General features: G+C 50.2%; 1 protein-coding gene across 1 annotated transcript in view; it reads right to left on the bottom strand.

The window, feature by feature from the left end:
• The window catches only part of LOC133344671 (anion exchange protein 2-like), a 68,492-nt gene that overhangs the window by 19,290 nt on the left and 36,626 nt on the right, over positions 1-12,576 (bottom strand). The window contains exons 5-11 of the mRNA XM_061554724.1: positions 8,919-9,102; positions 8,123-8,463; positions 7,891-8,024; positions 6,689-6,894; positions 4,773-4,900; positions 1,586-1,769; positions 631-766 (exon numbers count right to left, since the gene is read on the bottom strand). Of these exons, the coding sequence (XP_061410708.1) occupies positions 631-766; positions 1,586-1,769; positions 4,773-4,900; positions 6,689-6,894; positions 7,891-8,024; positions 8,123-8,463; positions 8,919-9,102 (1,313 nt within the window). The remainder of the gene's footprint in view (positions 1-630; positions 767-1,585; positions 1,770-4,772; positions 4,901-6,688; positions 6,895-7,890; positions 8,025-8,122; positions 8,464-8,918; positions 9,103-12,576) is intronic.

Here is a 12,576-nt window from a genome sequence, read left to right on the forward strand (position 1 = left end):
CAGTGCGAGTGGGTGGAAAGAGGTTGGTGCCCAGGACCGGTTCAGATATCCCTCCTCTACAACATTCACCGTGGCTGGGAATCAAACTCGGGGCACTGCTTTTCATGTTGCAGTGCGCCAACCATTGCACCATTGCGCCCCAAAACTATGCTCAAGTTACTCAATATCACTTCAGCTACTTAAAATAATCCAGGGCCAGATCTTCTAAAATAAACAATATTGCTCAACAAAGTGTTCAGTAGAGGGGCAGCCGTTAGTGATGTCGGGAATGTTGCTGAAACGATCCGAAGTTATTGCAACGTTCTGACCGGAACATCTATGAATAAGAGCTTCATAGCTTATCGGACTCCTCCGGTATAAATAAATATTCTTAATATGAATATGATAAAACAGTAATGATTATGACCCACACACGGGCGATGACACCGATAAAAAACGAAGCCCTTGTATTTGTTACCGCACTTGTTTTGCCCGTCTGCGGGCGAGACATTGTATTGTCTTTGAACTGCTCTCACTTCTTCTCTTTTGTTACCCCACCTGTGTCCGCTGCCTGTGTGCCTGTGTGCCTGTGTGTCTGCTGCCTGTGTGCGAGCGAGCGAGCGGTCGTGCAGTTTGCTTAGCGACGTGCACCTGTGTCTGAGCAGCAGGGCGCGGAGAACGCTCGCTCGCTCCTGCTCCGTGATCTGGTCCGAGATGATCATCTGCTCGACCACCTGGTGCGTGATGCCCGCGAGGCTCTTCTGCTCCAGGTCCAGCAGCACCGTCCCTACGCGGCCGAGAATGCGAGACGTACGGGAGCAGGATGTTACAGCGATATGGCGATACAAACAGACGGATGCCACGTACTGTGCTTGGACCATTCTTGGGTTTTATTTTATTTTTATTCCCATTTGTGCTACAGGCGTGGTGCCGAGAAAGGAAACGCATTTCATTTAGAACTCGCACATATAGTGGTGCACCACCTTGCATCAGAAACTAGGCCTGGAAGCAGATGATCATCTTGAACCAGATTGCGAAGCAGGAATGAATGAGTGTTCTCTGCACTATTCAATGTCTCTTTACCCATATGAGCGGAAGCTTTTTATATGGCCTCTAACGTCTTCACTACATGGCAATCAACCCATTTTTTTACAGCTGTAATAAGCTATGTGTGCAGTCATACCTGACCAAGAGGCTGAGACGATCAACTACACTTGAGACAAGTGGCTTAAACTAAAACACAAAAGTTAAATAGCACAACAAAAACGAGGTTCGAGTTCAACAAATAAAAATGTTGAATTAAGAGTAAATAAATCCCAAAAACAAATCCAGAAACTCAGCAGTTTGGGCTCCTGATTGTGACTTCGCTGAAGTGCAATCAATCACGGATCATCGTCCTACATGTGCTTTTGCAGGAGGTTCAAATGGAATCTGTCTGGCAACCCCAGACGCCACTCGACTTACACTTTTATAAAACTCACCAGTTGCTTTTAAAGTGCCGTACGAAAGAAAGTGTTTCGACACAGCATTATCACCTCCCTCCCTCCGCCCCACCTCACAATTCCACAATCGCATCAGCGCAGCGACGATGCAGAGACGACGTTACCGTGCGCGATGGCTTTGCGCAGCTCGAGCAGCGAGCGGAAGGTGAGCGACGCCACGTGCGGCTTGCCCCAGCGGTCCGTCTCGGCCTCCACGTCCTCCTCAAACTTGATCCAGCGCGCCGTCTCCTTCCACTGCAGCTCCTGGCGAGCCGGGTCCATCACCAGCTCGTTGAGCTCCACAAACACCTGCACGCGTCCGGGGGCGGGGCCCGGCACGTACCATCGTGAAGCAGCAAAGAGCAGCATGGCTCCGTGCGCGCCACCAGCGGTGCGAGCCCTACACTCGCTCGACCGTCCGTTCACCCGTCCGCCCGCTCTCTCTACAGGAGAGGGCACGTGGCTGGATGTGAAACAACACTCTCCCAGAAGCACCGATCGAGTGATACACGGGGACGAGGTGAAAAATTATGACTTGCCGACTCTGCGATCTTGCGTAAGTCAGCAGCAGATGCCCGTCACAAAATACCCTGCATCGGCTAATAGGCCGCACAATCGAAGAAAATAGGTCAAGGTAATATGTTTGAGTGGCAGTCTTTTTTTTCTCTTCACAAAACAAGTATTCTAACGTTTCTCAAAGATTTTATTGTATTAAATGGTGTGGCTTTTATGCTTATAACTCAGTAGAGGGAACAATAAACACGTTAACAAATGAGAGGTTAAAATAAAAAGATGCAATGCAAAAGAAACCTGAGTAGGATGGTGAAAGGAGGAGAAAGGGGAGAGGAAAAGAGAAGAGAGAGAGGAAGAGATTGAGGGGGGGAAACCAGGCCACACAAGTTCGGCATGAAGAAAAAGTATGTACAGCGAGTCAAAAGGTATTGCGGCCTCACAGCCTAGCCAGGGCAAGGGGTCAGAGGTGAGCACGCAGCAGGTACCAGGGAAAGCAGATGCAAACGAGGTGGTGACATTGGTGAAGGAAAACCAAAGAGAAAGGGAAACGAGAAGCATACCATTAAAACAGATACGTCTAGAAATCTTGGCATGCACACGCACAAATAATTAGTTTTTTTTTAGGATTAAGTTATAAAATATAACTTCACAAAGAAGGGAAATATAATTAACAGCACAGAAATATAAACATTTCGCCGAGCAGTAAGAATAATATTTCGCTCGCAACCTGGCCTGTAGAGCAAATCCACAGCGAGAAAGCAGGAGATGAGATTTTGAAACGCGGAGAAAAAGACCGCGACTGGGTAAAGTTAACCAAAGTAGACGCAGAGCCACCATGATGACGACGGTTAACACGGCATCTGCCGAAGGTCCCGGCACAAAGATAGAAGCAGCATTCGCCAGCAAGAACGCCACTCGCGGCAATGCCCGTTCAGCCCCAGCCCTGGTGGCCCCGTAACTGCAGCGTACTTCTCATTAACGTCGATTTCTTACCGAGTCTATGTCAGCAACGCTGCCCGTAAACCCTCACCTCCTCCGCTTCCTCTCGCTCTCTCCGCAGTGGACTAACACTGTGTGAGCCTTACTGCGTCCGATTAACAAATGTGTTTACAACAACAAAAACGTCGCTATCAAAAGTGATATTTTCCATGAAATTAATGATAAAGAGCAGAAATAAAAATGTTAATAATCAAGCGAAAATCAATCCAAAGAGGATTTTAAAATAAGCTGGAACAACAAATGTATAAATCGGGTCTGCTAATCAAAACACCTGGTAATGCTGTTGCTATGCATGCATAAGGCAGACTGGGCTGGATTGTTAGTCGGCTAACCGTGCGCCCGTTATTTAATTTCACGGTTTCAAACCCCTTAGGAGCCAATCAAAGCCTGTGCAAGAGGAAACACTGTCTTGCAGTGGCCGGACACGCAAGTGGAAAATTAGATACCGCTCGCCTATGTAATTTTTTAAAAACAGAAACAACTGCATGCACACACTAATTGCCTTCTACAGAACGTTGCCAGCATGGATCGGCGATAAACTGCATCACTCAGTCCAAGTGTTATTCATTCCTCCATTGGGAAAAAATAATGCCATTTATGTGGAAAAGCCTCAAAGGGTCTCCCCGACTGTGTTGCAGGAGGGTCCCGCATTAAGATGTTTGGCCAATGTCATTGGTAAGTGTTTGGCATGGGAGAGTAAACCAGAGAACCTAGAGAGAGAAAAGCCAGCGTGCACGCAAGAGAGTGCATGCTGGGTTTTCACCTTGCGGCCCGAAGCCTACAACACCTCGAGGCAAGCCCCAGGTGTCACCCATCGGAATACCGACCAGGCTCAAGCCTGCTCAGCCGCCGAGATTCAACAACATCCGGCGCATTTGGGGTGAATTTGTCGTAGCCATAATGATCGCAGGCAGAGTAGGACAAAATCAACAGGCAGTGTTTGCTTGACAACTTGGTTGATGTGCTGTCTACTTTAAAACTGAGAGCACGTGTAATTTTCTGGTAAAACACGCTCGATTCGTTTTCGAAAATTACGTGATGCATTTCGTTTGTTCAGATATACTAGAGAACCAAAGTAGCATTTCAAAAGTTCAAAGAGATGTTGCAATTCGCAGTTTACCAGGCGGACGTACATTTTCTAATGGCACGGCTTCCTGCGTGACCTTACGTTAAATGGCAAACGCATTCGATTACGCTGCGGAATACTAACAGCAGGGACAACCAAACACCTCGCGCAACACCAATCAGCACAACACGGTGAGGCAAGAGCAACACAGCAGAGCAACCGCAGCACATGAACACCGCAACACGAAACATCATATCAACGGTAACCAAAGTAGAAGCAGCAACCACCAACAGCCACATCAGCAGCAGAAACACAGAAAACCATAAAACAGCACAGCAGCAGCAACAACAACAGCATCAACAGCAGGAGGAACAGCTGAAACAACAATAGCAACAGCAGCAGCAGCAGAACACCACCAAAACAGAACAGAGAATAGCAGCAGCGTCATAAACGGTAACATCAGCAGCAGAAACACAGAAAACCATAACACAGCACAGCAGCAGCAACAACAACAGCATCAACAGCAGAACACACCACCAAAACAGAACACGGAATATCATCAGTAGCACTAAAAGCAGCAGTAGCAGCAACAGCAGTGGAAACATAGAAAAATATAGCACAACATAGCAGATCAGCAGCAAAAATAGCAGCATTAACAGCAGCAGCAATAGAAACATTAACAGCAATAGAAACATTAGCAGCAATAGCAACATTAGCAGCAGCACGAGCAGCACCTCGTGTGGCCGGCGGTCACAGAGCTTCTTGGGACCCGGTTTGGAGTGAGCCTTGTGAGCACGCGACGACCTGGAACTCTTCTTGACAAGGTGACGCCTCACCCCTGGTACGTCTTCAAATCGGTGGCCTGGCTTGTGGAGGAGGAGAGAGAGAGCCCGGGGCGGGGGGGGGGGTTAAAAGCCAGGGGTCAAAGGTCAGAAAAGTTAGGCAGCCATTGCTCTCAGCTACTCTTCCATCATTCTTAAACAGGCGCACCTCAGTCTGGAAAATGTTCCCGTTTGCTTCTGAGTGCGTTTGGCTACAATAAAACACACTAATTTTAAGTCAGGTCTTCTACGATTGTCTGAGAATCTTTAAAATAGTTACAAGCGCATGCCTAAGTTTGGGCGTTCTACAAAAGAACCTCTACTTTTGAACATCTGCACACACTTTGAAAGATTCCATTACATTTTTGTTTTATATTATGCAGATCTAGTTGAGTTTCTAGGACAGCAAACATAATCCATCCGTGCTGAGCTTTCACTGCTATCCCCCCAGGTGTGTGGGTTTTCCCCAGGTTCTACCATTTCCTTCTATACAATGGAATTGACCAAAAATCCCAATACAGCAGGACCGTCCTGAGACAGTCAAGACTCGTTGAGGTTTTCCTGGACAAACAAAGGGAATTGTGGCAACTTTTTTGGCTGCATTTTGTATAATACGTACTTCGGTACTTAAGTCAAAGAGAACATCTACCTTTATTGGGTTAAATGCCCCCGAAAGGCGTTTAAATTACACGCGCGTGAGCAACGCAATTTTGAACGCAGGCAGCCGCCGGTACCTTTGCTCGCGCAGCCAACGTCGCAAAACGGCAGCCCTCCCATGCAACGAGGGGAGGTATTCGACCTCGGAGGAGCGAGTCGGCAAAGCTCACCGTTGATTATCACCGTCAGGGAAGTCGTCGATTCAAACGGGGCAATGGAAACGAAAGTGTGTCGAGTGATGAGCGCTCACACGCGCGTGCGCAGGCGACCAGCCGGACTTTGAATTTCGGACGAGAGGGAAAAAAATTATGACTGCACGCCGTCCATACAAATTATTTGCGTGCGGTCAACGTGATACGCTATTAATTGTTGATGATGCGGCGCGGTGAGTCAACGGCGAGAGAGGGGGGGAGAGGGTCCGCAGGGTGTGGACGACTCCCGTGGGGGTGCATAAAGGGACTCGATTGAATTTTCACTCCAAGGGCACTTGTGGGGTTTTTTTGTTGCACCGTTTCTTTTGTAACTCAAATTGAAAGAGATAACATCATGGTACATGTTTCAATCATGGCTACAGTTTTGTTGGAAAGAATGTAAGGAGGAGTGTAACTTGTGAAATCGGAGAATGTTATTTACGTATTTTTTTCTATAATAATGAAGGTATCCAAAATACGCACACGTGAGCACACGCAACAGCTGATATTTGCCACTAAGTAACAGTGACATCGCATCAGTGGTTGTGCCAAAAACCAACGTACGCACATGCACGTAAAATAAATAGGACAAATTACTCTCGAACCAGCTTAACTTAATAATTTAAATTCACGTACGAGATGACACAGCAGCCAACAGTGTCGGAGCAGCTCCGGTAACAGCAGTCGCCCGCTACATGTGGATGGCTACCGAACGCGTCGCGCAAGTGATTCGCCACCATTACATCAACGGCGTCACGTGAGAGTTACACATCATTACAGAGCGGTTCCCATAGGAGCACCGAAGAACCTCCAACAATCGCGTACGACCCCGTGTCCCTGGAAGTTCCGCAGAAGGCCGCAGCAGGTCAGATGAAGCTGCTTATTGTGTTTAGTTTCCCCACACCTCCGATGAGCACGGTCAGCTACGTACTGCGCGAAAGAAGTTCAACATATATGCATAGAGACACGCGCGCCACTCACTCTTCATGTGCTCCAGGTGCGCGTTGCCGAGGGTGCTGGCCTCCGTCTCGTCGGTGGGCACGCGAGCGTACAGCGCGCTGCCCGTGTCCGTCATGCTGCCGATGCGGCGTCGCGAGCTCAGGCTGTAGCCGTGGGCCGCCACCGCCGACGACGACGACGGCGGTACCGCCGCGCGGCACGCGCCATGCCCCGCCCGTGTCCGCTCGCTGCACCGCCGCCATGGAACAAAAAACCAGTGCCGTGTAAAAGACGACGTCAAGCGCAGATCTCCGATGCGTTTTCAGGTTGTACCGACCCATGCGCGTTGTGCGGCACGTAGTGGAACTGGAGAACTGCAGAAGCTCCCCAAGCGCGGGGAGAAGTTCCGGGCACGCGAAGCAAGTTCCTCGGACAACATGCCACGTGTTGGGAGATTCTTTAGAAACTGAAGGAGCTCCCAGTACGTGGATCAAGATGTCGGACGTCGTGTCAAATCAGGCATGCGGGGTACAGCCCGAAAACACGTCGGCGAGCTATACGGCACGGCCGCAAGAACCTACACAGTCGACAAGGCCACGTAGTTAGCGGACTAACGGCGTACCTCTCTGTTCTTCTTCCGCTTGAAGTCAAAACAGACGCAACGCAATGCACCTAATACTCCATCATACACGTGAGGCACAAAACACCGGGCCCCATTCATAACGGTAACGCGCTCTCTCCCGTGCAAAGCTCATAAATATTTGAGAAGCAGCTATCGTTATGCGCGTGTCTCGGACCAATTTCTCCTCATCTTACTTGGCCTCTTACTCTTGAGGCCACAGTAATAGCAAGGTTTACATCTGCGGGGCACACAATGGGCATAGCAACTCATCGCACGAGCATAATCTAGAAAGTGTCAGCAGGCAGCACCTCACCTCACCTCTCCAAGCTTCACCAAAGAAACCCATTAGAAGCAATGCGCACACACACACATGAAGTGTTTTTTTACTCAAGTTTAGTTATATTTATGCATCTTAATGACAAAGTGCAAAAAAACTCACATTTAACGGTCTGTTACATTTTTTAAAAGAGAATAGTAGGGCCTCAGGTGGAACTTGTGCTTCCTTGTTCATTAAGGTCAAAACATTTTTTGGTAACTGCCAGACTAGCAAAGGCGTGAAGGGGGGTAGACCGAGTTATAATTTACACTCGGAGGTCGTGGCTATCATCTCCACTCTGCTCACCCCTCATGCTCTTCGTTTGCTCGCTGGGGTGATGGTCGCCGGCGTTTTTCCCCATCGTCTTCTGGAGATTCCTCCTTCCGGGCGACTCCACAAGCCGCACCAATACCCTCCTCCTCGTCATCGCCTAGGCTGAACTACGGGCGAGACAAAAGCAACGCGCGGCCACTTCACACCACCGGCAGAATGGCCAGGCTACAACTTCGTGGCGACACGGCTCGATCGGGAAACGTACGGTGACGGGAGAAGACGCGTCCTTGGAGCCGTCGCCCTCCTTGCGCTCGCACTCCTGCTCAAGATGGGCGTCCCGTTCCCCTCGCTCCGCGTCCCCGGGGATCTCCATCGCGACATCCGTCCCCTGCGCCTCCGTCGCCCCCGCGGGGCTGGCCGCGTCCGCCTCCTGACCCTCGGCGATGGTGGGGGTGTCGGGCGACCGGGCCTTGCCGCGTCGCTGTGCTGCCTTACCAGCAGCGGCCGCCCCCTTGGGCGCCCCATGGCCCTTGCGTCGGTGAGACGAGAGGGCGGGGAGGTGCGAGGAGAACGCCTTGTGGATGTTGTGAGACGAGTGGCGGTGGTCTGCGGGGTAAGTGGGGGGACGAGGGAGCATGGAGAAAAACAATTAAGGAATATCATAGACCCAGAAAGATGAGAAAGTCCAATGTACACTTAATGCTGCGACAGAGTATATTTTGAGTTCACTTAAGCAATGGTAAATACAGTGAAACATTGTTATATTGTTGTGCATTTTACTGTATTCCATTGAGGCAATTACAGTCAGTGCTCCGATTTAAAGTTTTCCACATCTAACCTTAAATTTGGCTCCTGTCCCTTGAACAATGTTACGTTGAGGTTTTTCTGTAAACAATGCAAAATATTTTGGATTTATATTGTATCTACATTCAGCCATATCTCCAAATGCTGTATAAAAGCATCGTGGGCAATATTGGTCGCAAAACCCTACGTATTAAACGTGGAGCTCGCTGTCCGATTTCTGGTCTGTGCGGCACATTGCCGAGTGCGGAGTCGCCTACACTGGTAGTCGTCCTCGTTGAAGTTCCTCCTCACGTCGTCGGACAGGGTGGCGTGCGCGTCGCTGATGATGTTATCGAAGGAGCGATCCCGGGACAGGGCCCGGCCCAGGTCCTCTTCTTCTCCTCTTGCCAGCGGAGCTGAGGCCCCCGCACACCTCTCTGACTGCAGCAACAGCGACGGCCGCTATTCACCACGAAGTGTGGAAGTGATGTCACCATTGTGAATGTGCCAAGCTAAGGTGCTCTTTCTAGGCACCGTGAAATTGACGGATCGCCGTGTTACAGCTTAGCCGACAGACGGTTGGCCGGTGGTGCATCCGCCCATGACACTGGGTGTGCACTGGAGGTCACCATCCAAATAAGCACTTACCAGAACGCACACTCCTCAAGCACAATTAAAGAAATTTGGTCACATGGAGAAATGCAGGGAGACACAACTGTGCATGCCGATGTGTACATGGAGGGGAGGATCATGTTGCTGTAAGAGCACTACCCTACAAACCCAGTGGCCCAGGTTCGATTGCCAATTACGTCCAACACCAGTGACAATTATCTGAACCAGTACCGGGCCTCCTCGAGGTCGACTCGGACTTAAATGAGTACACGGTGCGGTGTGTAAACATCGCCACGAGGGAGACAAAGGTGACCGGGCGTGGTGCTGGCCAATCACCTGCCTCGTGCTGAGTAGGCCTTCATAGGTTTTCGCGAATAGCACTTGCCCCAACCGTTTGTTAAGGCTACATGGGGGATCTTTGTCTTTGTGCACTCGGAGGAGGAGGCGAGTGTGAGATCGCATGCACATCGGCACAACAAAACCGGCACAGCCAAGGTGGGCAGCTCTGTAAGACAGGTGGCGGTGGTGAAAACCAGGGGAAAGGAAACCTTTGTGAGTTTTCACAAAGCCAAGGGCCACAGTTTGTAAGGTCATCTGAGAAGAACAAGAGTCGATTCACTGAATATATTTTGCCTTTTATTCTCTCAAAAAACACTGGCATGACGTGGTGGGGTATGAGGCCACCTGTCCATTACACCCACTGCAATGGACAGGGGAGCCTGGGCCCCCTATAGGGCTTGGCACAGCTGCGCCACCTGCACACTTTGATAGCTACGTCACTGCTTAAAAACATGTTTACTTTTAGTGTCAGTCGGCAAAAATATGAATAACACAAACACGCGCGTGGTGAATATGGATTGCGCGAGCACACTAAACGTCTATCTCTCCATCAATTAATGCCGGGGACATGCAAACACACACACACACACACCGCGCACCCGAAACACAATACATGCAGCTCAAATGTTGTTGTTAAGCGGTCCGGCAAGCGCGTTGCGCGATGTAAACGGACACCAAGGACACTCTTCGATTCACAAATTCACAATGGCTGATATACCAGCGACCAAAGTTGTGTTCCAGAGCGAGTGCTTTTGTTCCCGCAAGGCGGTGTTCCCACCAGCTCCATAGCGATGGGGGGGTGGAGAGATCGAGGCTGGAGGTGCCAAAAGCAACCCTCCCTTAAATTTCGATTTAAAGCTTTCGTGACTGCAGGGATTCATCTTCTTGGTTCTTTCGGTAAAGTCACGTAGAAGGGAAATAATAAAATAATAAAAATACCAACCCTCCCTTGCTGAAGGCTCTGCCCCTTCCCCATACAAATACTTATAGTAAAGTCAAAAACAAGCAAAACTAAAGCGACGGATGTCGCAGCCTTTCCCCGTATCCAGAAGGGATGAGAGCAGAATGCACGATGGATAAAAAGCAGATCGTACTGTTACTCATTTTGCATAGCGTTTTTTTTTATATTTGTTTAGAGTTTGTTTTGGCCCCCCGTAAACTCAACAGACACCAAGAGTCACAGGAAAGTAGGGGATTGGGTGGCTCATGGGGAGTCTCATAATGGCCATGGCGAGAGCACTTTGCCAACGTCGATCAGAGTCACGGTTTGATTCCAGACGGCAAACCGCAAATACATAACGTTCTCAGGTGAAGTGCATTATTAAGCTCATCCTGGTCATGTATGACTGGACCATTTTTTTAAATTAAATTGATCACAAATTGGCAACGCCCAGTTTGGAGACTCATAATCCATCTCAATGATACATAATTGAATAGATGTACAGCCCTTTGTCAATCCACTGCTGGATGAAAGCCTCCCCACATCATGTCAGATTCGTGCAGATTCATGCAGATTTGTGGAAGGGGGACCAGGACCATTCAAATACTGCTCGGCATTAATGATATAGCCGTGGCCGGGATTCAAGTTCAGGTCCCCAGGTTCATAGCACGGTGTGTGAATCACACCATGCTATGAACCGTGGACAGTGTGCATTGCTAACTGTCCCACGGTCTCGGCTTCTCACTTGGGGTGATTATTGCCTTTGCAATTGCGGTACCCAAACTCTGGAACTCCTTGCCTTTTGAGGTCAGGACTTCCGGGACACTTAAAAAAAATCTTCAAATCACGACTAAAAACGCATATGTTTAAAATGGCTTTATCTCTTGATTTGAAGCTTTCGTGACTGCAGGATTCATACTCTTAGGTTTTTTTTTCGGTAAAGTCACGTAGGTAAAGTCACGTAGATAGAAAAAATAATGAAAGAAAACACGACGTTTCGGTCGCAACACAAGCGGCCGTCTTCAGGTGAGAAAAATGATCTGCTGTTGTGGCTTTATATAGGCACGGGAGGCGGGGGGGGGGAGGAGTTTGGCTGTCAGAGTTATCTCTTTAGTTATTTTCAACCATCTTTCTCACTTCTTGACTTGGTTGTTAACTATTTTTTGCCTTGCCATTATAGCGCCCCGAGAACGATTGTTTAAGGGTGCTTTATAAATGTTAATTATTATCATTTCCCCACAAGCTTCACCCCATACCTCATAATATACCTACACAGATACATGTGTAAGGACAGACCTAGTGGCCGTAAATAATAATTTAAGCGACAGGGACAGGCAGGGTCAAATGAGGCGAGAGAGAGTTCGGGGAAAACGGGCGTGGCTGAGTCGAGGGGCGTGGCTGAGTCGAGGGGCGTGGCTGAGTCTAGGGGCGTGGCTGAGTCGAGGGGCGTGGCTGAGTCGAGGGGCGGGGCTGAGTCGAGGGGCGTGGCTGAGTCGAGGGGCGTGGCTGAGTCGAGGGGCGTGGCTGAGTCGAGGGGCGTGGCTGAGTCGAGGGGCGTGGCTGAGTCGAGGGGCGTGGCTGAGTCGAGGGGCGTGGCTGAGTCGAGGGGCGTGGCTGAGTCAAGGGGCGTGGCTGAGTCGAGGGGCGTGGCTGAGTCGAGGGGCGTGGCTGAGTCGAGGGGCGTGGCTGAGTCGAGGGGCGTGGCTGAGTCGAGGGGCGGGGCTGAGTCGAGGGGCGTGGCTGAGTCGAGGGGCGTGGCTGAGTCGAGGGGGGGGCTGAGTCGAGGGGCGTGGCTGAGTCGAGGGGCGTGGCTGAGTCGAGGGGCGTGGCTGAGTCGAGGGGCGTGGCTGAGTCGAGGGGCGTGGCTGAGCCAGAGGGGGAGATAAAAGGCAGCGCGGAGCAGGGCTCATGGCTGCTGTGGGGAATCGAGGTTGGACCGTCGTCGCTGTCGTCACCTTGGGAGTGGATCGTCCTCACCGTCTGGGAGCAGGTCGCCTTATCGTCTTGGAAGACTAGAGGGAGATTATAGATCGTCGCCGTAGCTG

Source organism: Lethenteron reissneri, chromosome 20 (assembly GCF_015708825.2).
Source record: "Lethenteron reissneri isolate LAM-NWPU_2019-01 chromosome 20, ASM1570882v1, whole genome shotgun sequence".
Lineage (NCBI taxonomy): Eukaryota > Metazoa > Chordata > Hyperoartia > Petromyzontiformes > Petromyzontidae > Lethenteron > Lethenteron reissneri.